General features: G+C 44.1%; 2 protein-coding genes across 2 annotated transcripts in view; one reads left to right on the top strand and one right to left on the bottom strand.

Moving 5' to 3' along the window:
- Positions 1-1,798: 1,798 nt before the first annotated feature.
- Positions 1,799-27,801, top strand: part of LOC121566975 (extracellular calcium-sensing receptor-like) — a 63,280-nt gene continuing 37,277 nt past the window's right edge. The window contains exons 1-3 of the mRNA XM_045211542.1: positions 1,799-1,823; positions 9,146-9,150; positions 11,494-11,661. Of these exons, the coding sequence (XP_045067477.1) occupies positions 1,799-1,823; positions 9,146-9,150; positions 11,494-11,661 (198 nt within the window). The remainder of the gene's footprint in view (positions 1,824-9,145; positions 9,151-11,493; positions 11,662-27,801) is intronic.
- On the bottom strand, positions 23,585-27,724 carry LOC121567167 (extracellular calcium-sensing receptor-like). Its single transcript, XM_041877099.2, has 5 exons — positions 27,436-27,724; positions 26,517-27,341; positions 25,888-26,115; positions 25,539-25,662; positions 23,585-25,119 (listed from the first exon to the last, which is right to left on the bottom strand). The coding sequence occupies exons 1-5, from the start codon at positions 27,721-27,723 to the stop codon at positions 24,209-24,211; spliced, it is 2,376 nt and encodes a 791-aa protein (XP_041733033.1). The 5' UTR covers position 27,724; the 3' UTR covers positions 23,585-24,208.

The following is a 27,801-nucleotide window of genomic DNA, read 5'->3' as shown; positions in this document are numbered from 1 at the left end:
CCCACCCGACGCCTCGAATCCAGTATGGAACGGCCCGTGTACGCCGGGGCCCCCTCGATGTCCAGAGGAGGTGGAGGAACCTCCCGCACCTCAGACTCCTGGAGCGGATCAGCTACCACCGGACTGAGGAGAGACACATGAAACGACAGGTTAATACGGTAATTAGGGGGGAGTATCAACCTGTATGTAAACTTGTTTATCCTCCTCAGGACTTTAAACGGCCCCATAAACCGCAGGCTCAGCTTCTGGCAGGGCAGGCGGAGGGGTAGATTCCGGGTCGAGAGCCAGACCCGATCCCCAGGTACGAAAACCAGGGCCTCCCTGCGGTGGTGGTCAACATTCGCCTTCTGACAACGCACAGCGCGCTGGAGGCAAACGTGGGCAGCGTCCCAAGTCTCCTCCGCGCCGAAACCAGTCATCCACCGCAGGAGCCTCGGTCTGGCTCTGGTGCCACGGTGCCAGGGTCGGATGGTAACCCAAAACACATTGGAAGGGTGTTAGGTTAGTGGAGGAGTGGTGGAGAGAGTTCTGCCCATGGCAGGAACACCGACCACTCCCCCGGCCGGTCCTGACAGTAGGTCCGCAGGAACCTACCCACATCTTGATTCACCCTTTCCACCTGCCCATTATTCTCGGGGTGAAATCCAGAAGTCATGCTGACCGAGACCCCCAGAAGTTTCATGAACGCCTTCCAGACTCTAGACGTGAACTGGGAACCTCGGTTGGACACTATATCCTCTGGTACCCCGTAACGCCAGAAGACATGAGTAAACAGAGCCTCCGCAGTTTGTAGGGCCGTGGGGAGACCGGGCAGAGGAAGGAAGCGGCAGGACTTCGAAAAGCGATCCACAACGACCAGGATAGTGGTGTTACCTTGGGAGAGGAACTGGTAAAGGTTGTTGCTTACCCACTGGGAGGTGCCCAGGTGCCTTACTCTGGGCGCACACTGAGCAGGAGGAAACATACACTCTCACGTCCTTAGCCAAGGTAGGCCACCAGCACTTCTCGGTCAGGCAGCGCATTGTACGACCGATACCTGGAGGACCAGAGGAGGGTGACGTGTGTGCCCAGTAGATCAGACTTTCCACCGTGGTCGCACCAATGGAAATACCTAGACACCTACCCAGACACTCACGCGACCACCCTGTAAGAACCCTCTGCGGCCATGAAAAATTGGGGTTGTGAAGGGCTAACCACGGAATACCTAAGACTACAGAGTAAGCAGGAGACTCAATAATCAAAAAAGTGATCTGCTCAACATGCGTCTCCTATGTAATCATGGTGACTGGTACAGTAACCTCCTTAACCAACCCGGACCTTAATGGTCGACTATCAAGTGCTCTGATGGGGAGTGGAATGGATAGGGGAACCAATGAAATGCCTTGACGGCATGCAAATGCCCATAAAGTTCCCAGCTGCGCCTGAATCAACTAGCGCCTTACACTGGGAAACTACCAGGTGATCGGGAAAGGAGATAGATAAGGTACAGTGCGCCGCAAAGGGCTCTGAACAAGTTTGGGTGTTCGTTACCTGGGGTGATGCGTGAGTCCCCTGCCTACCACCTCCAGACCCAAAGGAACATTGATTGCGACGTGAGGTGGATTGTCCCTTTGTGCCACCAGAGTGGCACTGTCGCTGTCCTTCTGCGCTCTCTCGACAGGCGGCTCCCCCCAGCTCCATCTGCTCGGGGTCAGAGTCGTCCGGAGTGGGAACGGGCAGACCCCTACCAGGACTTCCTCTGGCTGCTAGCAGATTGTCCAGCCGGATGGCCATGTCCACCAGTTGGGAGAACGATAGCATGGCATCACGGCAGGCTAGCTCCCGTCGGACGTCCTCCCTTAGGTGGCACCGGAAATGGTCGATCAGGGCCCGCTCGTTCCACCCGGACCCCGCTGCCAGTGTCCGGAACTCCAGCGCGTAGTCCTGTGCGGTCCTCGTCCCCTGCCTTAGATGGATCAGTCGTTCACCTGCCTCTCGACCCTCAGGCTGGTGATCGAAAATGGCCCAAAAGAGGCGAGCAAACTACCTGTAGTCCTCCAACGCGGCGCCTCCCTCGTTCCACACCGCGTTGGCCAACTCCAGGACTCTCCCACAAAGGCAGGAAACGAGGACGGATACCTTCTCCCGCTCCAGTGGCGCCGGCCTGATGCTGGAGAAATACAACTCTAGTTGGAGCAGAAATCCCTTACATCGCGCTGCCGTCCCATCAAACGCCAGTGGCCGGGATATCTGGATCCCTCCATGGGCTGGGGTGTAGGTGGCTGGATCCGGTTGACCAGCTGGTCTCGATAGATCGGGTCCTCTCCTCTCCAGGCGTTGTACTACGGGAAATATTCCACCTTGGAAATAACAAATGGAAGAGTAGCTCAACCGATGAAGCAATCACTCACAAAGACAAGGGGAACAGAGGGAACACTTATTTACATACTAATTAGGGGAATGAGTACCAGGTGTGTGTGACTGACAAGACAAGACATGACAAGTGGAGTGATGAGAATGGGATCGGCAGTAGCTAGTAAGCCGGTGACGACGAACGCCGAAACCTGCCCGAACAAGGAGGGGAGGCAGCCTCGGCGGAAGTCGTGACATACACATGCATTTCAAAATGTGTGCTTAGCTACTCACCGTCTGTGGATCAGGCTGTGTCTTGTTGCCACATGTTTCCCCACATCTCCATATATTATGGAGGTCATGGGCCACAGCCAGCACCCCTTTATAGACATTATTAAAGATAGCCATTAGAGACAGATCAGTGAAGATGTTCTGCAGCCCAGACAGATCCGTGAAGATGTTCTACAGCCCAGACATATCAGTGAAGATGTTCTGCAGCCCAGACAGATCAGTGAAGATGTTCTACAGCCCAGACAGATCCGTGAAGATGTTCTACAGCCCAGACAGATCCGTGAAGATGTTCTGCAGCCCAGACAGATCAGTGAAGATGTTCTGTAGCCCAGACAGATCAGTGAAGATGTTCTGCAGCCCAGACAGATCCGTGAAGATGTTCTGTAGCCCAGACAGATCAGTGAAGATGTTCTGCAGCCCAGACAGATCCGTGAAGATGTTCTGTAGCCCAGACAGATCAGTGAAGATGTTCTGCAGCCCAGACAGATCCGTGAAGATGTTCTGCAGCCCAGACAGATCCGTGAAGATGTTCTACAGCCCAGACAGATCCGTGAAGATGTTCTGTAGCCCAGACAGATCAGTGAAGATGTTCTGCAGCCCAGACAGATCCGTGAAGATGTTCTGCAGCCCAGACAGATCCGTGAAGATGTTCTACAGCCCAGACAGATCAGCGAAGATGTTCTGTAGCCCAGACAGATCAGTGAAGATGTTCTACAGCCCAGACAGATCAGCGAAGATGTTCTGCAGCCCAGACAGATCCGTGAAGATGTTCTGCAGCCCAGACAGATCAGTGAAGATGTTCTGCAGCCCAGACAGATCAGTGAAGATGTTCTGCAGCCCAGACAGATCCGTGAAGATGTTCTGCAGCCCAGACAGATCAGCGAAGATGTTCTGTAGCCCAGACAGATCAGTGAAGATGTTCTACAGCCCAGACAGATCCGTGAAGATGTTCTGCAGCCCAGACAGATCAGTGAAGATGTTCTACAGCCCAGACAGATCCGTGAAGATGTTCTGCAGCCCAGACAGATCAGTGAAGATGTTCTACAGCCCAGACAGATCCGTGAAGATGTTCTACAGCCCAGACAGATCAGTGAAGATGTTCTACAGCCCAGACAGATCAGTGAAGATGTTCTGCAGCCCAGACAGATCCGTGAAGATGTTCTGCAGCCCAGACAGATCCGTGAAGATGTTCTTCAGCCCAGACAGATCAGTGAAGATGTTCTACAGCCCAGACAGATCCGTGAAGATGTTCTGCAGCCCAGAGAGATCAGTGAAGATGTTCTGCAGCCCAGACAGATCCGTGAAGATGTTCTCCAGCCCAGACAGATCAGTGAAGATGTTCTCCAGCCCAGACAGATCAGTGAAGATGTTCTCCAGCCCAGACAGATCAGTGAAGATGTTCTGCAGCCCAGACAGATCCGTGAAGATGTTCTGTAGCCCAGACAGATCAGTGAAGATGTTCTGCAGCCCAGACAGATCCGTGAAGATGTTCTGTAGCCCAGACAGATCAGTGAAGATGTTCTGCATCCCTGCCTGTACACTCTGAGTCTGACCCCTCTCTGACTGACCTCTCATCCTGCCTGAAGCGACAGTCAAACAGAGCCTCCCAGAACTTAGTGAACAGGCTGCTGTCAATGCCGGAGGAGTTAAAGGGCCTCACATCCAGGATGAACTCCCCCAGCCCTGCGACGTGGGCTTTGGCGATGGACAGGCCTTCTCCTCCAGGTCTGTCCTGAAGAAGGCCACAGAGTACTCCAGACAGATCCCCAGCTGCTCTGGCGTCTCAGTGAACATGGCCATGCCATTGTTGCCATAGTCGTCGTTGGTTCGGATGGCACCCACCCAGGTCCAGCCAAAGTGCTTGACCAGCTGGGCCACGGCTCTGCTCTTGTAGTAGTCACTGGGGATGGTTCTGAAGAAGGAGGGGTACTTGACTTTGTCACTCAGACACCCATATGTAGCAAAGCGGCTGATCTGAGGATAAAAATGATACAGGAGTCACAATAAACAACCAATTAGGACTTACAACTATCTACCTACAGTGTAAGAATAGACAACACATCCAAATACTCTTAGTTATTTTTGGGAAAAAGCATTGGTCAAAAGGTTGTTCATGACTACCAACGAGCATGTTTTGAGTTAATTAACATCTTAATGCACTGATGCCCTCTTGACTCCTAACCCTTCCCACTGCCTACCATTGGGATATGGAAAGGTCCGAGGATGGTAGCAGTGGCCACGCTGGGTGAGGAGGAGTCCTCCCCCATGATCGCCTGAACCTGGGCTGATCTGGAGCAGCCTGGCTCCTCTGAGGCTGTATCCTGGTTCCCGTTAGCCAGGGCCAGGGCCACCTTCACCTCCCTGGCTATGGAGCCACACGAGTCATAGATCTTATGGCCATAGAGACACCGGGCAGCAGGACTGTGCTTTTGTTGATCTGCTCTATGGAAAACAGCATAACCTGGCAGGTGTTATGTTCATTATGTTCCCTGACTAAAATGAGCAATATCGTTGTGCAATAAATATTGGAAATAACATTTTAAAATAAATTGTTCTAGAGATACGTTATTGAAACTGTAATAAAAAAGAAGGAATTCCTAATTTTCTGACATCTGTATATTATTATTGAAAACTAACCCATAGAATTTCCCCCTGATTTTCAATATTATGCCAACCCCATCCCTGCTAATAGTTTACCTGGTGCACTGCAGAGGTGGTGGGCTCTGTGTGTAGTTCAGCTCTCTGTTCTGCCAGCTGCTGTGGAATGAAAAGATGCCTCCTAGAATGATGTCTCCGCCCTTGGCCAGCTGGGGGTACTCTGGTCCTCCTCTCCACCTGCACACCACCAGGCCCTCTGGAAAGTTACAGGCATATTTAATGTGACTTGATTCAGCAGTCACATTTTAAACCTTGTACTTGTTTACTTATAGTGTAGTTGTTATACTTTGGAACACTACTCCTCTTACACGTTTAAGCTAGAAATGCCATTCAAACTTTAAAACATGCAGACTGTTCTGGAATAGAGTGCTTAAATATAACTTTTTTAAACAATTTGTACTTTTTAAACTATTAAGCTTTTTGTCCTCCTAAAAAACCTCCATCCGCTTTAATGGGATTTCTTCAACCTTCTAACGCTCCCATTGTTGATAAAAGGCAGAATCTACCGCACACCCAGAGCTGATCAGAGAAGGTGTCGGAGGCTAAAGGCAAAACTGGAGAAACAGGAAAAAGTCTGCACACTTCCAGTCAGATGCAAAAAAACATTTCATTCTAGCTGCGCTTTTGGTCAGTTGACCTCCATCAAAGCTCCCATTGTTAAAAACTCTATTTTTTAAGGCTGCTTTATACTTGGTCTATCGACATGTCTGTAGAGAGTGACATCATTAAAATTTTATTGTCGGCCGACATCAAACTTGTCATTGTCGTTATGAAAAAGTATAAACACACAAAATGACAGGAAAATAAACTCACAACAACATCATTATTTACAAGGTAATGGCAGGCTAATAATAGAAAATAGTGGGATGAAATAAAAGCAGGGTATTCTACCGAATAATTGTTGAACTTCTGCACTGTCTCGATGCTGTTGCAGGCAGGTAACCATGACAACTGATGCTGCGACAGGGTCAAAGTAGAATTTTTGTTAATGTGTCTGCGACAAAGGAAACCGACAGTCACATTCTAATTGTCTACAGACATGTCGTTAGACCAAGTATAAATCAAGCTGTGACTTCCAACATTCTTCACTGTAAACACTGTGACTTTTGACACAAATCAGCTACCCACTGGGCACACACTGGTTCAATCAACACTATTTCCACTTCATTTCAATGAAATTACATTAAATCAATGTGGAATAGACGTTGAATTGATGTCTGTGCCCAGTGGGTACTTTGACCACTTTCCCAACAATTTAGACAACAATTGATACAGTATGAGATCTTAATCTATTTCTCTGCTATTTAAATCTGACATATCCATATATCTATTACCAATCAAATAATACAATTGTTTTAGTAACAACATCAACTACTTTTTCTCTCAACTTTTAAAAACAACTGAACGTTTGACCACTTTCCCAACAATTTAGACAAAAGATTAGAGCATATGAAATATTGGCAAGTTTATATTCTATTCAAATCTGAACTCAGAACTAGAAATAACTTCTACCAATCAAGAGGTGCAGATGTTTTAGTAACCATATGAATTACGTTAATTAAAGGAATAGTTTACCCAAATTACAAAATGACACATTGGCTTCCTTACCCTGTAAGCAGTCTATGGACAAGGTGTGACAGCAATCAATGCTTTGGTTTAGTTTCCACATGCTAATATTTTAGCATTCGTGGCACAATTCCCATTCAAGTCATGGGACCGACATAAGCATTTTTCCAAATCATCCAAAAGTATCTAAAATGTGTTATGAATCTCAACAAAGTCACCTATATATGATTTGAACATAATGCATGAAAAATTCAAATATTGGTCCCATTACTTGAACGGGATTTGTGCCACAAATGCTAAAATGTTAACATGTGGAAACAGTGCCAGGGAAACTAAACCAAAGCATGGATTGCTGTCATACCTTGTCCTTAGACTGCTTATAGGGTAAGGACACCACTCATTTTGTAATTTGGGTGAACTATCCCTTTAAGATAATCTTCCAATATTGAATTAACTGCCAAGGAACTTTCAGAAATGTCAAATTATAGCACTGGGGGAAGACAATTCTAAGAATGAGACAGTTAGTCAATAATGTGACTTTTTACACAAATCCGCTACTTTTACCACCTTCCCAACAAGTTACACACACATTTAGAAGGTATGACATCTTAATTTACTTCTCTGCTATTCAAATCTGAAATCAGATCAGAAATATATTCTACCAATCAAACGATACAGCTGTTTTAGTAACCACATCAACTGCTTTCATTAAGCTAATTTATTCAGTCTGTAATCCAAACATTTTCAACCTCCCCTTGTCCCAGTCTGTAATCCCAACATTTTCAACCTCTCCTTGTCCTAGTCTGTAATCCCAACATGCTGACCACCATTATTCCTGTTCCCAAGAACTCTAAGGTAACCAGCCTAAATGAGTATCGCCCCGTAGCACTCACATCTGTAATCATGAAGTGCTTTGAAAGGCTGGTCATGGCAAACACTCTAATTCACACTGATTCTATGCACACAGCACTCTATCCACAAATTCAAACACACTTACATTCTCGCACACACACACACACACACACACACACACACACACACACACACACACACCACTTTCACACATGTACACATTCGCTCATCATATACGCTGCTGCTACTGTTTAATAGTTTATTAATTATTATTATTATTATTATTATTATTATTATTATTATTATTATTATTATTATTATTATTATTATCATGATCTATCCTGATGCCCAGTCACTTTACCCCTGCCTACATGTACATATCTACCTCAACTGCCTCATACCCCTCCACATTGACATGGTATTGGTACTCCATATACAGTATATAGCTTCATACTTGTGTGCTTTATTTCTCTTGTGTTTTTACTATATTATTTTTGAACTGCATCATTGGGAAAGAGTTTGTAAGCTGATGTAGACTATTGTTTTATTATGATTACTCTATTCCTGTTTGGACCCTGGGAAGCTAATAAGAATCCTAATCAATACGAAAATACTAAGCATTTCACTGTAATGTATTCAGTGCAAATATATTTGATTTGATTGGCTTCACAAGACCACCCTAGATATTCAACTACTACTACTACTACTACTACTACTACTACTACTACTACTACTACTACTACTACTACTACTACTACTGCTACTACTACTACTACTACTACTATTACTACTACTACACTCTCAGAAAAAGTTCCATAAGGGTTATTTGGCTGTCCCCACTTTTTGGTTCCAGGTAGAACTCTTTTGGGTTCCATGAATAACCCTCTCTGGAAATCCAAAAAGGTGATACCTGGAACCATGAAGGATTTTACAAAGGGTTCTCCTATGGGGACAGTCAAATAACCCTTTTCGGTTCTAAATAGCACATTTGTTTCTAAGAGTGTACTGCTGCTACTATTACTGCTGCTACTACTACTACTACTACTACTGCTACTACTACTACTACTACTACTACTACTACTACTACTACTACTACTACTACTACTACTACTACTACTGCTACTACTCAAATCAAATCAAATCTAATTTTATTGGTCACATGCGCCGAATACAACAGGTGCAGACATTACAGTGAAATGCTTACTTACAGCCCTTAACCAACAGTGCATTTATTTTAAACAAAAAAGTAAGAATAAAACAACAACAAAAAAGTGTTGAGAAAAAAAGAGCAGAAGTAAAAATAAAGTGACAGTAGGGAGGCTATATATACAATAGAATAAAGTGACAGTAGGGAGGCTATATATACAGGGGGGTACCGTTGCATAGTCAATGTGCGGGGGCACCGGCTAGTTGAGGTAGTTGAGGTAATATGTACATGTGGGTAGAGTTAAAGTGACTATGCATAAATACTTAACAGAGTAGCAGCAGCGTAAAAAAGTATGGGGTGGGGGGGCAGTGCAAATAGTCCGGGTAGCCATGATTAGCTGTTACTACTACTACTACTACTACTACTACTACTACTACTACTACTACTACCACATACAAATACATTTGGCCAGCTGAAGCAAGTCACACAATTATTCTTCATGGAAAATTACCATTCTAGTGTTTTCATTTATTTGTGGACAATTAGGCTGTCTTTCACTAGCGTTGTGATAATGCAAGGAAGACTGTAGATCCAGAGATATTAGACAGTTGACTTGTTTATTACAACGCCTGTAACATTACAGAATGGGCAGCCAATACGTACAATATAGACATTTATTCGTTGTAACACATTTCACTGAGATCTTGTTTTGCATTGATAGTGGTAGGAACGCCACATGCCCATTGGTGTATTGACACACATTGGGTTGTGGGCCCACAGGGCCTATGCGGTGAGGTTTAAGAAGTCAATGTCGTTTTTGATGAGATAGTAGACCATGCTTGTCCAGAGCAGGCCTGTGAGACAGAGGCTCAGTAAGGGGCTGGTGTGTGGGTTCCTGATCTGGACCTGGCCTGGACAGCAGCAGTCACTGGGGGGGTCACTGGGGGGGCCTGTGGAAGCACACCAGGCTGTCAGTGGCCGCTGGGGCAGAGTAGTGAGTTAAAACATAGACGGTGTCAAAAATGGGATTTTCTTTCTGCTTTATTGTTCTGCTTCATCATTGTGCGGACCACACCCCTGTAGATATGGCTGCTTGGCATAATGGGCTGTTTATTAGTGCACAGGAAGTGGTGGTCCTGTTGGATGAGTGTTCAGGAAAGGTGGAATTACTGAACGTCCATGCACCCATGACAGATCTCGTCCACCTGCCGGCTCTTTCTCTTTTGAACCGTCTGGTTTCACATTGTCTCAGAAAGAGACTGGAATGGATCCCCATGGCAGGGGCAGGGAAAACTCCCGCTGGATTTACATTGGCTGATCTCTCAGTCCATCACCATCTAGCATAACCCTCTACATTGTGAATTTCAAAGCGCGAGCAGTGCAAATGATGTAGGCTTAACAAGGAAGTGAGATCACATGTCAACTTTATATGCCCAAACTCAAGAATCAGTTGGGCTTCCCAAAAGTAATACGGTCGCTGTGATAGAACATTTATTTATTTATTGGAGATTTTCAGAATTTTTCAAAGTGAAACTGTAGCAGGCTCTCTCTCTCTTGCCTTGATTTGAACCCTTCCCCTTTCAAGTCCCACTTTATTGCACAGTGTTTCCAGGCTCTATATTCGGTGTCAATTGAACTTGGGGAAGAGGTTAACCCATGACTGATTTTGAAATGATGTTTCTGTGTCCGTGTTTATCATAGAAATAATTTGAATAGGCCAATGGTCAGTATTCATCCTAAAGGGCTTTGGATGACGCCTTTCCCAAAATATGTTTCTTTAATAACGTACATCATTGGATGTCTTCCCCATCAGAACTTTCTTTAATATCGTGTATCATTGGATGTCTTCCCCATCACATGTTTCTTTAAAATCGGATATCATTGGATGTCTTCCCATCATAAGTTTATTTAATATCGGATATCATTGGATGTCTTCCTCATCATATGTTTCTTTAATAACGTATATCATTGGATGTCTTCCCCATCATAAGTTTCTTTAATATCGGATATTATTGGACGTCTTCCTCATCATATGTTTCTTTAATAACGTATATCATTGGATGTCTTCCCCATCAGAAGTTTCTTTAATATCGGATATCATTGGATGTCTTCCTCATCATATGTTTCTTGGTGTTTTGCTCTGGCCTCAGCAATATAATGAAACATTTAGGAGCAAATATGCAGAAAAGTAAACCAAAACTAGAGGCCAGAATGGCAAATATCTCCACAGCTACAGTGAACTTCCCAGGAGAGCTGACATAAGCTGGGATAAAGGTGATCCAGACTGCACAGAAAATGAGCATGCTGAAGGTGATGAATTTGGCCTCATTGAAGTTATCAGGCAGCTTTCGAGCCAGAAAAGCCAGCACAAAGCACAAGAGAGCCAGGAGTCCTATATACCCCAACACAGCCCAGAAACCAAAAGCTGAACCCACATCACACTCTAGAATGATCTTTTCCTTATAGGTCTTCATATTCTTGTAGGGGAAAGGAGGGGAGACTGTTAACCAGAGAACACAGATCAGGACCTGTATGAGAGTGAAAGCCAGAACACTGAGTCTCTGCTGTGGAGGCCCAAACCATTTCATGACATTACTGCTTGGAAGTGTAGCCCTGAAGGCCATCAACACCACTATTGTTTTCCCCAGAACACAAGAGATGCAGAGGACGAAGGTGATCCCAAACGCTGTATGGCGCAGCATACAGGACCACTCAGAGGGCCGGCCAATGAAAGTAAGAGAACACAGAAAACACAGAGTCAAGGAGTAGAGCAGCAGGAAGCTCAGCTCAGAGTTGTTGGCCCTGACGATGGGAGTGTCCTTATGAATTGAAAACACAATAGCTACCAGAGCAGTAACACAGGACCCCAATAAGGAGAAAAATACCAGAACTATGCCCATGATTTCTTCATAGGAGAGGAATTCAACTGGTTTCAACACACAGCGGTCCCTTTTCTCATTTGACCAATACTCCAAGTCACATCGATAGCAGCCGTTAGAATCTGTAGGGAGATTGGAACATCATCATTCATTCTATGAATCAGGCCACTGTGTCATGTGTTCTTTGATATCTATTGGGCCTGTTGGGCAGTGATAGAGCTTGAAAGGTATTGTAGGCAGCCCTAAATGCATTATATATTACCTGTGATATTACTGATCTCTCCCTCTGCACATGGTACACAGTCATAACAGCAGACAGGCTTTCCTTTCTGCACAGCCTTACGAGTGCCTGGGGGACAGCTCTCACTGCACACTGACACAGGCACCTGTAGAGAAATACAACACGGGTGAATATTGGTGTATTTTATATAAATAATTGTGCAGAGATGTTTTAATGTCACTACTTGGTGAAGTTATATGACAAATACAAAACAATACAATTGAGGTAGACTATGTGGTTATGTATACATTATAGAATGCATGTTTTACATTTGCAGTGGTTTGAGGTTTGCATGTGTTATGCTTTTGCAACATAGTCAACATGTATTTAGTCCTACCTCTGCCTGGCCCCCTGCCCAGACCAGTTTTCCCTGGTTGATGGTAAAGCGCTGTTCAGGGGGCATCGAGGAATCATACAGCCCCACGGCATGGAACTGCAGGGTACCATCCTTCTCCTGCTGCCAGTTCACGAGGTCGTAGCACGCCACCGCATCCCCGTTAGCATCAAACCAGATCTCCTCTCCTGTCTTTACTCTAAACTTCACCTCCTTCAGGTACTGTAGAACCTGCTCAACAACATGGAGAGAGAGAGAGAGAGAGAGAGAGAGAGAGAGAGAGAGAGAGAGAGAGAGAGAGAGAGAGAGAGAGAGAGAGAGAGAGAGAGAGAGAGAGAGAGAGAGAGAGAGAGAGAGAGAGAGAGAGAGAGAGAGTGGGTTGATTCATATGATATGGTATTTATGTTTTGGTAAATCTGGAGCTTGCTCACCTGCTGTGGTGTGTAGAATGGTCTGTTGCCCCTGTCTGTGTCATTCTTTAAATCTGTCAGTAGGTTGTGTAGAGCGTGTGCGATGGCGTATACAGCTGTGTAAACTTTATTGGGTATTCTCAGTTCTGACACATCAGTGTATTGGTTCTTCAGCTCTGCTAAGCTCTCTGTTCCTGTACACAGCGTGCTGCTGCCCTGCTCGCTGCCACCCTCGAAGGAGCACTGGAACACAGTCTCCCAGAACTCCCTGAGCAGGGTGTTGTCTGGTGCCTGGGAGGGGTGCACCTTGTCTAGGAAGCCCTCCAGACCATCCAGCCTGGCGTTCCTGATGGCAAAGCCCACCGCCCCGCTCAGGAAGCTGTAGGCCTTGTTCTCCGCCAGCAGTCTGGCTGTGATCCAGGACTCACTGCCCACCCACTGCAGCCCTGGGTCTCCCTCCAGGGCCAGCTCATTCAGCAGGGGGATGAGGTCCCCCAAGCCCAGGAACAGTACCACCACCCTGGCTGTGGCCCTCCGGATCACCCTGACCGCTTCCAGGAGCCTCTCTCGGGGGTCTGTGCGGTAGATGGCCTCTTGGTACTCTACACAGACCCCTTCATGCCTCGCTGCCTCCATGAAGGTGGCCATGCCGTTGTTTCCATAGTCACTGTTGCTGTTCACCACTCCCACCCAGGTCCAACCAAAGTGTTTGACCAGCTTTGCCAGGGCTCTGCTCTGGTAGAAGTCACTGGGGATGGTTCTGAAGAAGGAAGGGAACCTTTTTCTGTTACTCAGACAAGCACAGGTGGCAAAGTGGCTGATCTGTGTGGAAGAAAAGGGAAGATTTGAATTGATGTTTCATACATAGCTGACATTGAGTATACTACATCTAAAGAGACAAAACCTGAAGGTGTCTCACCACAGGGATGCTGAATGGTCCGACCAGGGATGATATTCCGATGGTGGGTGTGGAGCTTGACTCCCCTACGATGCCCAACACGGCTGGAGGTCTGGAGCAGGAGGAGGGGTCACCCAGGCTGTCCTCAGGCTCAAGGCTGTTCATCAGGGCCAGGGCTGAGTGGATGGCCAAGGGGACAGAGCCACAGGAGTCATAGACCTGGTAACCCAGAGACAGCCCTGGCAGCAGATCACTGCTGTTGTTGATCTCCTCCAGGGCAAAGATCAAGGTCTGGGCAAACTGGAACTCACGTGGGTTGAAACTGGACAACGGTAACAAATGAAAAAATAAGTTAGTTGAAGCTAGGAATCACATATGCCAGCATATGAACTAAAACTGATATACTCGGTCGAGATGATTTGAGTATTATTTAGTATAATAGAAACAATTTGTATATTTGTTTTGTCCAAACATAAACACACAGATCATCTACAATAGTGTTATTCAGCCCTATGCCTAATTCCACTGCTAAGAAACATCTATCTTGATGATACAAACAGTGAAAAGTACTCACAGACAGTTGTTTTCAACACATACCTGATACAGGGTGTTTTCTCTGGTCTGGAGGTGAAGGAATGGACCTTGAAGAGGGCATTCCTATGTAGGGAGAACACTGCCCCAATGTTGATGTCCCCCTCGGCAGACAGGAGAGGCAGAGCAGGTTGGCCCAGCAGAGAGCAGGCTGGGGCTGCAGCAACCATACCGCTCACCCCCACCACCAGCAGCAGCTGAACCACATCTGTTCTCGGTGCCATGCCAGCTTCAGCAGGGCAGCTGTGTCTGACAGGGCAGACAGAAGGGTTCCTCTCTTTATAGAGGTGAGACACTGGGACTGCCCGTACACTCCCTCTCAATGAGTTGGATGTGGTTCCAGTGTTTATTGTGTCCCATGGGTACAGGATGAGAGAGGGAGGTGAGATAGTGACAGAGGTTTGGCCTATGCTGCTAATATGAGCAAGCAGTGGATAGATAAGTGCAGGCTTCTGACATTGTGGGAATAAAACATAATATCCGTCATGCTTTCCCATATGTTTTTTTTTTGTGTGTGACAATTTCAACACATACATAAAACAATAGAACAAAATAATATTTATTTCAAACCCATAATTGTTCTATTGTTTCATGTATGTGTTGAAATCACACAATGTCCCAAGAACGTCCCAAAAACGTCCTCGGGGGCGTCCCCGGGACAAACCGGGAACTAGACAAAACCTCCAGGGGACCATGACACAACGTCCAAAGTACGTCCTAAAAACGTCCTAGGGGACGTCCCCGGGACCAACCAGGAACTAGACAAAACCTCCAAGGGACCATGACACAACGTCCCAAGAAGGTCCTAAAAACATCCCGGGTCAAAACGGGAACTATAAAAAGGTCCCCCAGAGAACGTTCCCTTGGGACCATCATGCAACATCCTAAGGAATAATAAAATGTAGTTCCTGAGAATGTCCTGACATGATCCTCAGTGAAGTCCTTGGAACTTACAGGGAACTATAAAAAGCTCCCCCAGAGAACGTTCCCTTGGGACCATCATGCAATGTTCTTGGAATGTTCTCAGAATGTTGCACCAAAACCCTTAAGGGGCAGTGCAGTTAGATTAACAAGAATTTTAACTTTCTGCCCGTATAAGACATGTCTATGTCCTTGAAAGTTTGCTGTTGCTTACAACAGTCATGCTAATCACATTAGCGCACGTTAGCTCAACCGTCCAGAATACGGGACACTGATCCCTTAGAGGTTAACAAAAAGCCCGAAATTAGTTTCAGAATGGGGTGGCAAGAAATAAGTTACTCCTAAATATTTCAAAAACTAAAAGCATTGTATTTGGGACAAATCATTTACTAAACCCTAAACCTCAACTAAATATTGTAATGAATAATGTGGAAATTGTGATCAGACAGTATGCTAAGTGTTCCTCTTCTCAAATGAACAGCACACATTTTCCCATGCTAATCATCAATCTATGATTAATCCATTAATTTTGATAATGTAGCGCTTTTTACAAATACGTTGATTATGCAGAGGTATTGGCGGGCAGGATAACTTCCTTGAGAGGAACCAAACTAAGCAACCTGGATTCAGGGTTAGACGTAACATAGTACACGAAAATCCACCCTGACCAACCACTCTCCTTTCGTTTTTGCCTTAACCTTTTCTCACGTGAGTTCCAATTATCTCTCACGGTCGCCCCAGACCTAGAGGTTAATATAGGGCTAGAAACAAGATCCCTCCTTTCTCCCCTATTTACTTGCCTGCATTTCTGCTGCAATCACTTGGTTATAACTTTGAATTGAGCAAATATTCCAATATATTTTTGATAGCTGCACGTGTGACATAACTTCACCATTCCTCACCAAAAAATTAAAAAAAAAAATCCTATTCATAATATAATTAGTAAAGATAATACCATAAAAAAAATCCATAAATTATGGTTTTTCATCAAGAGGTATATTTGAGTTTAACCATAATATTTGTGGTAATATTTGATCAGGCTTTTCAGGAGGATGAAATGGAAATTATAATCAGCTTTGTATTGCTTATTTTAGAAAAGACGATACTTTGAGGTTTCATTTTCAATTAAACAAAAATGTGAGGTTGTCATCTGGATGAAGGCAAAAAGGCAATTTTTGAACAGAGGGTGAGCCATTCTTATTAATCTGCAGGAGAACCAGTTTGGGTTTAAGTATAACTTTTGTATGACTGAAGCTTTTAGTGAGAGGGTTTTAATGCTTTAATATGTAGCATGTTTTGCCCCCCAAATTAGTACTCATTGTATAAATAAGCATGTTACATTTCGTCTGCCTTACGGCTCCAAAATAAGTGAAATATTTTTTGCTCATTTACACTACCAGTCAAAAGTATTTTCTTTAATTATTTTTTATTATTAAAAATCCAGAAAATCACATTGTATGATTTTTAAGTAATTAATTTGCATTTTATTGCATGACATAAGTATTTGATACATCAGAAAAGCAGAACTTAATATTTGGTACAGAAACCTTTGTTTGCAATTACAGAGATCATACATTTCCTGTAGGTCTTCACCAGGTTTGCACACACTGCAGCAGGGATTTTGGCCCACTCCTCCATACAGACCTTCTCCAGATCCTTCAGGTTTCGGGGCTGTCGCTGGGCAATACGGACTTTCAGCTCCCTCCAAAGATTTTCTATTGGGTTCAGGTCTGGAGACTGGCTAGGCCACTCCAGGACCTTGAGATGCTTCTTACGGAGCCACTCTTTAGTTGCCCTGGCTGTGTGTTTCGGGTCGTTGTCATGCTGGAAGACCCAGCCACGACCCATCTTCAATGCTCTTACTGAGGGAAGGAGGTTGTTGGCCAAGATCTCGCGATACATGGCCCCATCCATCCTCCCCTAAATACGGTGCAGTCGTCCTGTCCCCTTTGCAGAAAAGCATCCCCAAAGAATGATGTTTCCACCTCCATGCTTCACGGATGGGATGGTGTTCTTGGGGTTGTACTCATCCTTCTTCTTCCTCCAAACACGGCGAGTGGAGTTTAGACCAAAAAGCTCTATTTTTGTCTCATCAGACCACATGACCTTCTCCCATTCCTCCTCTGGATCATCCAGATGGTCATTGGCAAACTTCAGACGGGGCCTGGACATGCGCTGGCTTGAGCAGGGGGACCTTGCGTGCGCTGCAGGATTTTAATCCATGACGGCGTAGTGTGTTACTAATGGTTTTCTTTGAGACTGTGGTCCCAGCTCTCTTCAGGTCATTGACCAGGTCCTGCCGTGTAGTTCTGGGCTGATCCCTCACCTTCCTCATGATCATTGATGCCCCACGAGGTGAGATCTTACATGGAGCCCCAGACCGAGGGTGATTGACCGTCATCTTGAACTTCTTCCATTTTCTAATAATTGCGCCAACAGTTGTTGCCTTCTCACCAAGCTGCTTGCCTATTGTCCTGTAGCCCATCCCAGCCTTGTGCAGGTCTACAATTTTATCCCTGATGTCCTTACACATCTCTCTGGTCTTGGCCATTGTGGAGAGGTTGGAGTCTGTTTGATTGAGTGTGTGGACAGGTGTCTTTTATACAGGTAACGAGTTCAAACAGGTGCAGTTAATACAGGTAATGAGTGGAGAACAGGAGGGCTTCTTAAAGAAAAACGAACAGGTCTGTGAGAGCCAGAATTCTTACTGGTTGGTAGGTGATCAAATACTTATGTCATGCAATAAAATGCAAATTAATTACTTAAAAATCATACAATATGATTTTCTGGATTTTTGTTTTAGATTCCGTCTCTCACAGTTTAAGTGTACCTATGATAAAAATGACAGACCTCTACATGCTTTGTAAGTAGGAAAACCTGCAAAATCTGCAGTGTATCAAATACTTGTTATCCCCACTGTATATACAGTTGAAGTCGGAAGTTTACATACACCTTAGCCAAATATATTTAAACTCAGTTTTTCACAATTCCTGACATTTAATCCTAGTAAAAATTCCTTGTCTTAGGTCAGTTAGGATCACCACTTTATTTTAAGAATGTGAAATGTCAGAATAATAGTAGAGAGAATGATTTATTTCAGCTTTTATTTCTTTCATCACATTCCTAGTGTGTCAGAAGTTTACGTACACTCAATTAGAATTTGGTAGCATTGCCTTTAAATTGTTCAACCTGTGTCAAACGTTTTGGGTAGCCTTCCACAAGCTTCCCACAATAAGTTGGGTGAATTTTGGCCCATTCCTCCTGACAGAGCTGGTGTAACTGAGTCAGGTTTGTAGGCCTCCTTGCTCGCACACGCTTTTTCAGTTCTGCCCACACATTTTCTATAGGATTGAGGTCAGGGCTTTGTGATGGCCACTCCAATACATTGACTTTGTTGTCCTTAAGCCATTTTGCCACAACTTTGGAACTATGCTTGGGGTCATTGTCAATTTGGAAGACCCATTTGTGACCAAGCTTTAACTTCCTGACTGATGTCTTGAGATGTTGCTTCAATATATCCACATAATTTTCCTTCCTCATGATGCCATCTATTTTGTGAAGTGCACCAGTCCCTCCTGCAGCAAAGCACCCCCACTGCATGATGCTGCCACCCCTGTGGTTCACGGTTGGGATGGTGTTCTTCGGCTTGCAATTTACCCAATTTTTCCTCCAAACATAACGATGGTCATTATGGCCAAACAGTTATATTGTTGTTTCATCAGACCAGAGGACATTTCTCCAAAAAGTACGATCTTTGTCCCCATGTGCAGTTGCAAACCGTAGTCTGGCTTTTTTATGGCGGTTTTGGGGCAGTGGCTTCTTCCTTGCTGAGCGGCCTTTCAGGTTATGTCGATATAGGACTCGTTTTACTGTGGATATAGATACTTTTGTACCTGTTTCCTCCAGCATCTTCATAAGGTCCTTTGCTGTTGTTATGGGATTCATTTGCACTTTCCGCACCATATCTGTATCTGAGATGTATAATGGTTCTAACTGTCCTCCTTTGTCCCTCCACTAAACAGTCCCCCATCAACCCAAGAAAAGCCCTATCAATCGGGTAGCATTTTTTGGTTGTCCATGTGTGTTCCATCACATGGATCCTAGGGCCCATAAGAAATTGGGACCCTTCCGTTGAAAAGAGCTCAAAGTGCCACTTACAGAACAAAACCAGGTTAGAGCAGTAGGCATTACTAGCAGCTTCACCTCGACTTTGGTGTATTTTAAAAATATATATATTTTTCTCCAAATGCATGAATTCCTTTCAAATTAAACAGATTACACGTAACACTGTAGGTACTTCCTACAAAATATAATTACCGGCAGTACGGGCAGTAGAAATTTGACATTTAACGAAGCAAATATTATTTTATATTACAACATGAGATTCAACGTAATCTGTGTTTCTGGTCATACCTCATACCAATAATAAATATAAGTATGAACAGAAATAATGATAATAGTAATAGTAATAGTAATAGTAATAGTAACTATTATATCAATCATGATAATACCAATAATGATAATAATATCATTAAAATTAATAATACTAATAATACTAATAATTGTAACAATAATAGTGACAATAATAGTAATAACAATAATAATAATTACATAAATAAATAAAAGTAACTATAGTTGTAATACAGATTGTCATACCATACCAATAGCTGAGAGGATTTGGTGTAGGAAATATTACCATTCCTATTTGTATCCCATCCCAGTCCCTATCATCATCATCACCCAATGGCAGCAACTGCGGAATGCATACAGGCACACGCCTCCAGCCGCACTCACACACCTCTCCCCTCCCACACATACACCCACACCCACACTCACACCCACATACACCCACAAGAGTAGGCTTGCAGTGCTATGTGATTGTGCACACAGTTGTAACCGTTTGAGCGTAATGCCAATTGTGCAGGGATGGGTGTATTCTGATTGTCCACTGTCTAGTCCTGGCTGATGAAGTTCGGTAAGCCTAGTTAGCTTTGTTGAATAATGGTTTATAAATACACTTCAAATTATTCCATCATGTAACCCTGCAAGGGTTTCACTGTTGAGGAACATTCTCACTTTTGGATGGGATGCATTGGTGCAATTATTTATTTATCCCAAGAATTGAGGCATCATGTCAAGATCTGCCCATCTGTGCAACACGCTCGAACGTGCCCACGTGTGTTGAAACTGACGTCATGTGACAGTACGCAAAGAACATCGGTCGAGAAGATCTGTGTGCCAAATGTAGAACGATTGCCGTGAAAGAAACAAAGTGTTGTAGGTCAAAAACGTCAACACAGGAGAGAGAAAGTAAGTTTTCCATGCAATTTGTTTTGGTTTATTGGACACATGAATTCTGCTAAACAATTTAACATATGTAGTTAGCTAGCCTAGTGTTGGATAGCTAGCTAACTGTAGCCAGAGCCATATATTAAGAGAATTAGCCCTACTTTTAGAATTGGTTTTTATTGTTCTAGCTAATTTTAGACATTCAGTTACATAGCATTGTTTAAATATGCCATAGAATCTAGAAGTGTCATGTAAATGCATTATAATGCAGAAATCGTATTGTTCCAGCTCTCTAAAAAATATGTCTCTGACTGTAGCTAGCTAGCAAATGTTAGCTGGCGTTTTTGTTCGACCTACCAACTAGGCTAGCTAGCTAGCTAGCTAGTTAACATCTACAGAATAGATTTTCCATGCAATCTGTTGAGTTTTTTGGGATTAGATAGTTAGCTAGTTCCTAGCTAAAGCTGGCAATTATGCTATGGTCGCTACCTGCTAGCTAACTAGTTAGCTAACGTTAGCTGGGCTCGATGGTCTTATCTTCTCTGAACCTTGTTCTCAGAGTATCCGTACCCCAAGAGTATTACGTGAGACACACCCAGCATGTTAACGTTAGCTAGCTAGCTACTTGTGTCAACACACTATAAGTCCTTTTCAATGTAGCTAAACACAAGCTAATTTATTAGTGTTAGCATGCACTATTATTGCTAGCTCAATAACACAAAAGGTAGCTAGGTAGGCCTAGCTATATGACTAAACGATAGAAATCATGATGATGATAACTAGGGGTAATGTAGAGTGTCTATGCTAAATGATCATACATTCTTATTCTCTACCACATATTCCCATAAGGTCTCAGACTCCAGGATGGGAACATGCTTACAAGAAAGAAACAGAGGAAGACAGAGACAGAGTTGTCGATTTCCATTTTGTAATGTTAAAAAGGATAGAAAAAGACAACCCTGCTTTTCTAAATTAGCTATCCAGGCCAGTGTTTCCCAACTCCTGTCCTAGAGTGCCCCCAACAGTACACATATTTATTGAACCCCCGGACAAACACATCTGATTCAACTTGTCAACCGATCTTGAATCAGGTCTGTTTGTCCGGGGCTACAACAAACATGTGTACTGTTGGGGGTACTCCTCGACTGGAGTTGGGAAACAATGATCAAGGCCAAGGATTCCCAAACTTCTTTGCTTCATGACCCACCAATTGAGGTGTCTTGAGTCGCGACCCACCATATGGGTTGAGCAGTGAAAAAACGTACACAGACCAAAGAATAAGTACAAAATATAATCTTGGCAGCAGATAGAACATTTTGTAGTTTTAAAGCTAATTTCCTGCAATTCTACCCATTTTGCCATGGAGCTGAAATAAAATGTTGTAGTTTTAAAGCCACATTTTCTGCAATTCTATACATTTTGCCATGGTAAAAACTGTGTTCTTATGCTCAAACATTATAACAAAATCAATGGGGGCTTGATTGTCTAGTTTTTATTTTGTTGATTGTAAGTTCTCAAAGATTACAGGCTATTATTTTAAAATATATGGGTCCATCATATTTTCTACAAGCTTTCTATTTGGTTTTAGTCATTCAAGTTTACACTGAAAGTGTTTTACCATTGCGAAAATCTATAAAAAAAAAAATCTAACGATCATCCTGCGACCCACCTGGACCCCTGCCGCGACCCACAAGTGGGTCCTCACCCACAGTTTGGGAACAACGGATCTAGGCTACTCACCATACTGTGGGCTACAGATTTATGTTATTGAGTAGGCCTATATCTTTGTTTAATCTAATTCATCCATTTGTTAACAATAAAAATCCTTATTATTTTGTAAGGGAATGTAAGGTATTTTTACGTTTCAATAAAGTTGACTGAAGTAGAAGCTAATTTCCACTTAGTAATGAGTAATAAGTAATTACATAGAAATACACTTGATTTTAACTATCTAAATCCTGTGTAACACATAGTAATTACATTGCACTTATGCATATATTACATGTACTCCTGAGTGGCGCAGTGGTCTAAGGCACTGCATCGCAGTGCTAACTGTGCCACTAGAGATCCTGGTTCGAATCCAGGCTCTGTCGCCGCCGGCCGCGACCGGGAGACTCATGGGCGGCGCCGTCTCAATTGGCCCAGCGTCGTCCAGGGTAGGGGAGGGAATGGCCGGCAGGGATGTAGCTCAGTTGATAGGGTTGTGGGTTCGATTCCCACGGGGGGCCAGTATTAAAAAAAAAAAAAATTCACTAACTGTAAGTCGCTCTGGATAAGAGCGTCTGCTAAATGACCAAAATGTAATGTAAAAATGTGTACTTGTGTGTTTATCCCTTAAAATAAGGGCCAGGTTCTCAGGATGGGTACTGTATAAGTACACATTCATTACAAGTAAGAACCCCTCAAGATACACTTCATTTTATCTAGCTAAATCCCGTGTAACACCAAGTAATTACATTGTACTTTTATGTGATAATGCCCGAGAAGCCGGTGTTTTGGAGGATATATTGGCACGGGTGTTGTTAGGCCCGAGACGAAGTCGAGGTCCTGCAAACCGTGCCAATGTACACTACCAGTCAAAAGTTTGGACACACCTTCCATATGTGTTATATCATAGTTTTGATTTCTTCACTATTATTCTACAATGTAGAAAATAGTAAAAATAAAGAAAAACCTTTGAATGAGTAGGTGTTCTAAAACTTTTGACTGGTAGTGTGTATTTTTTAAATACAGGCTTTCCTGGGTATTTTACAGCTTGTTTCTAGCATAAAGCATCGCAGACCAAAGCGCCGTAATAGATCACTTTATATAATCGGATACGTTTTATTTTATTAAAAATCTTAAGCTAACAAGGGGTAGGCCTATGCTTTTTTTTTGCCATTTTCTTTAGCAAGATGTATAGTATACACTCACATAACCCCTCAATTCGAGGCCTGATTTTAACTTGGTTTTTAACCTGTTTCTAACCTGTTTTTAACACACCGCGCATTTCACTGACACAGAGGCTTAAAGAGTGCATGGTGGGTGGAGGAATTGGGGACAAATCTATTGATAGCATTTTATAATTGCGTCTGTCAAACAGGTATGCCTACCTCTTATTTCTTAAATGGTAAGAAACAGGCTCCAACACAAAACCCTCTTGTTGTTAATAAAGTTGTTTTTATTCAAATCAATTCTAGCAGTAGCAAGCTTACCTCCGGTCCTCCTCCTCATCTTCACGCTCTCCCTATCAAACTGGACAGGACACCAGTAGTCCACGCGCACGATATATACTTTTTTGGACTAAGAAAAAAATATTTGCAGAACTGCCACCGTACACAGATCAGCCATTGGTTAGGCAGCACAAAAAAAGGTTTTGGATCAGCAAATGCAGGGCAGGCCAGGCCTCAGGGTTGGAATATCCATTGCAGTGTGTAATGCAGCCTAATTCTATTCACACCATCCCAGCTGCGCAAAAAACTCAGGATTTTCAACTTAATTTTCTTAGAAATATAACTTTGCCCTGTGCTTCTCCGAGCATGCACTTCGTATAGCCTAGCCTAAGGTAAGGATAATTTTATTGAGACCACACTAAATAGCCTATAGACGCACTTGATATTGCGCGGCATCGGGCACACATAGCCTAATTATAAAACAATGAAAAATATTGAAATGTCATCAATTACAAATTACATGTCCCTCCCCTGGACTAGATTAAAAAAAAATAAAAAACCTCGCCCTGAATGAAATCGAAAGCATTTTCCTCCAGGTCCCTAATTACATTATTGTGATTTTGCATGACTTTTCCCCATCAAGTGTTTTTTTGTATTTTTCTCTGGTTTAAGTAATATGATATAACACTTTGGAGCAAATATACAGAAAAGCAACCCATAACTGGAGGCCAGAATGGCAAATATCTCCACAGCTACAGTGAACTTCCCAGGAGAGCTGACATAAGCTGGGATAAAGGTGATCCAGACTGCACAGAATATGAGCATACTGAAGCTGATGAATTTGGCCTCATTGAAGTTATCAGGCAGCTTTCGAGCCAGAAAAGCCAGCACAAGGCACAAGAGAGCCAGGAGTCCTATATACCCCAACACAGCCCAGAAACCAATAGCTGAACCCACATCACACTCTAGAATGATCTTTTCAGTGACGTGGGCTGTGTTTTTGAATGGGAATGGAGGGGCGAGAGCTAACCAGAGAACACACATAACCACCTGTAGGAAGGTACAGCTGAACACACTCACTCTCTGGAGAGGTATAGAGCACTGGGGAACTATATTGCCTGGCATTGTGGCCTGGAAAGCTATCACCACCGCTATGGTCTTCGCCAGGACGCAGGACATACACAGAGCAAAGGTGATCCCAAACACTGTGTGGCGCAGCATACAGGACCACTCAGAGGGCCGGCCAATGAAAGTAAGAGAACACAGAAAACACAGAGTCAAGGAGAAGAGCAGCAGGAAGCTCAGCTCAGAGTTGCTGGCCTTGACGATGGGAGTCTCTCGGAAGCAAAAGAAGACCAATGACACCACTGTGGTTAAACACGCTCCGACCAATGAGATTGCAGCCAGGAGGATTCCCATGATTTCGTAAAATGAGAGAAATTCCACCATCTTCGGGACACAGAGAGTCTTGTCTCTGTTTGGCCAGTATTCCAGGGAACACTGTGTGCATTCAGCTGAATCTACAAGGAAAACGCTCATGTCACAACACTGATCTACAGTCAAGCAGTGTATAACATTCTAGAAGTTTACAAATTCTACATGTGATGTATCTTTTTGGTCAGTAGATTTGGTTAGTATCAGTCAGAGCGACATAAGAGGCCATTAGAGAGCCCCCAGACCATACATAAATACATTTTGCTAAGGGGTCCCAAAAGTTGCTATCTAGAACCTAAAAGGGTTCATCGGCTGTCCCCATAGGAGAACCCAATTTACCTAGAACCATTTGGTTCTAGGTAGAACCCTATTTTGAGTTCTATATGGAACCCAAAAGAGCTCTACCTGGAACCAAAAAGGGTTCTCCTATGGGGACACCCGAAGAACCATTTTGGAACCTTTTTTTCTAAGAGTGTAGGGCCAGCTGTGGTATCAGTTGTCTCACCTGTTAGGTTGCTGATCTCCCCAGCAGCACAGGGAATACAGGAGAAACAGCAGACTGGCATTCCTTTGATCTCTGCCTGGCGGAACCCTGGGAGGCAGCTGTCACTACACACAGACCGAGGCCTCTGAAACACAATACAACACCTGCTCACTCCCTCTCTCTGTCTCTCTCTCTTTACTCCTTCAGTCACATTATTAACCCCTTGGTCACTCAATCATTCAATTAAATTCATTCTCACAGTATGTGTCATCAGATTTCTCCCATCAATTCAAATATCTTCAATCTAATTATCTGTGTTGTCTGAATGTACCTGTAACTTCTACCATGTGTTTTCTGTGTAACTGTGTACCTTTAAGGAATTGCCAGCCCATGCTATCTTTATCCTATTCATGGAAAACTGGTCTCCATTAGGGAGAGAGGCATCGTAATTCCCCACTGTGACAAACACAGTCTCTCCTGCCTGGTCTCTCTGCCAGTTCATCAGCTCATAGGTGGCTGTGGGGTCTCCGTTCTCATCAAAATAAACTCTCTCCCCAGACTTCATGGTGAAGTTTACGTCTCGCAGGTATCTCAACACCTGCATGAGTTAAAATACATACACAACACAGTGTAAAATACAGAAACAACACTGTCCCCATAGGAGAACACTTTTTGGTTCCAGGTAGTACTTTTTTTGTTTCCAGATAGAACCCTTTGGGTTCCATGTAGAACCCTCTGTGGAAAAGATTTTACATGGAACCCAAAAGGGTTCTACCTGGAACCAAAAAGGTTTCCTCAAAGGGTTCTCCTATGGGGACAGCTGAAGAAACGTTTTAGGTTCTAGAAAGCACCTTTTTTTCTAAGAGTGTAGAATTCACGTACTTTAGAAATAACATGGTGTGATTGTAAATATTTGCCATTTTCATAAAACCAGTCAGTCAATTATCAAATCAGTTGAACAGAATTAACTACCGGTGACCTATAGAGGTAGCTGCTCACCTGTCCTGGCTCGATGCTGTCTCTGTCTGAACAGTTCCTATTCCCACCTTGGCCTTTACCATGCGTGCAGGTCAGCAGGTCATGTATGGAGTGGGCCACAGCATACACTGCCTTATACACATTATTAGAGAACCTCAGCTCAGACGTGTCAGTAAAAGAGTTATTGATTTCCTCTAGTCTCTCAGACCCAGAGCACTGACTCTGACTAGGCCCACCGTCACTCTCCTCCTGAGGGGAAAACCTGCAGCTGAACGTGACCTCCCAGAACTCTCTTAGCAGGGTGTTGTTTGGGTCCTGGGCTGGACCGACCCGGAGCAGGAACTCTCTCAGGCCCGGGATCTTAGACTTACTGATGGTGAATCCCAGAGCGCCGCTGAGGACAGCAGATCTCCTCCTGGTGGCCAGGCGATCAACAGTGATCCAGGACTCACTGCCCACCCACTGCAGCCCGGTCAGGTTCTGGGCCAGAGCCTCCTCCAGCAGAACATCCATCTCCCACTGGGTCACAAAGGCCACCACAACCCTGGAGCTGGCCCTGCCAATCACCTCAACCACCCTAGCTATCTGCTCCCTGGGGCTGTTCCATAAGATAGCCTCAGAGTACTCTATACACACCCCCTCCAGACCTGCGGCCTCCACGAAGGTTGCCATGCCGTTGTTGCCGTAGTCGTTGTCACTTCTAACAGCCCCCACCCAGGTCCAGCCAAAGTGCTTGACCAGCTGGGCCAGGGCTCTGCTCTGGTAGAAGTCACTGGGGATGGTTCTGAAGAAGGAAGGGAACTCCTTTCTGTTACTCAGACACGCACAGGTGGCGTAGTGGCTGATCTGGATGGAACGGGAGGAATAAGACAATAGTTGTCATTTTTCATCAGCCAGTATGGTTAAACTAAATGAGTGACTTGAATTTGATTAATATTACCACTGGTATTTGAAAAGCTCCTGTGGATCGTGACATCACTATGGTGGAGGAGGAATCAGAGGCTCCGATGATGGCGTGGACTGCTGATTGGCCAGAGCAGGTCTTTCCCACTATCCTCTCCTGACCGTTCATCAGGGCCATGGCCACATGCATGGAGGACAGAGTCGAGCCACAACTATCATATATCCTGTAGCCAATAGAGATGTTGGGGAGCAGAGAACTGCTGTTGTTGATCTCTTCGATGGCGAAGATCATGGTCTGAGCAAAATGAACATCTTGGAGGTTCATGCTGCGGAAACAAAAAGGAAAAAATGGCATTGCATTAGGTTAATCTGATATACGATATGAAACTGCAGATGTAACCAT

Source organism: Coregonus clupeaformis, chromosome 5, assembly GCF_020615455.1.
Source record: "Coregonus clupeaformis isolate EN_2021a chromosome 5, ASM2061545v1, whole genome shotgun sequence".
Classification (NCBI taxonomy): Eukaryota; Metazoa; Chordata; class Actinopteri; order Salmoniformes; family Salmonidae; genus Coregonus; species Coregonus clupeaformis.
This window is presented reverse-complemented; position numbering and strand designations above follow the sequence as displayed.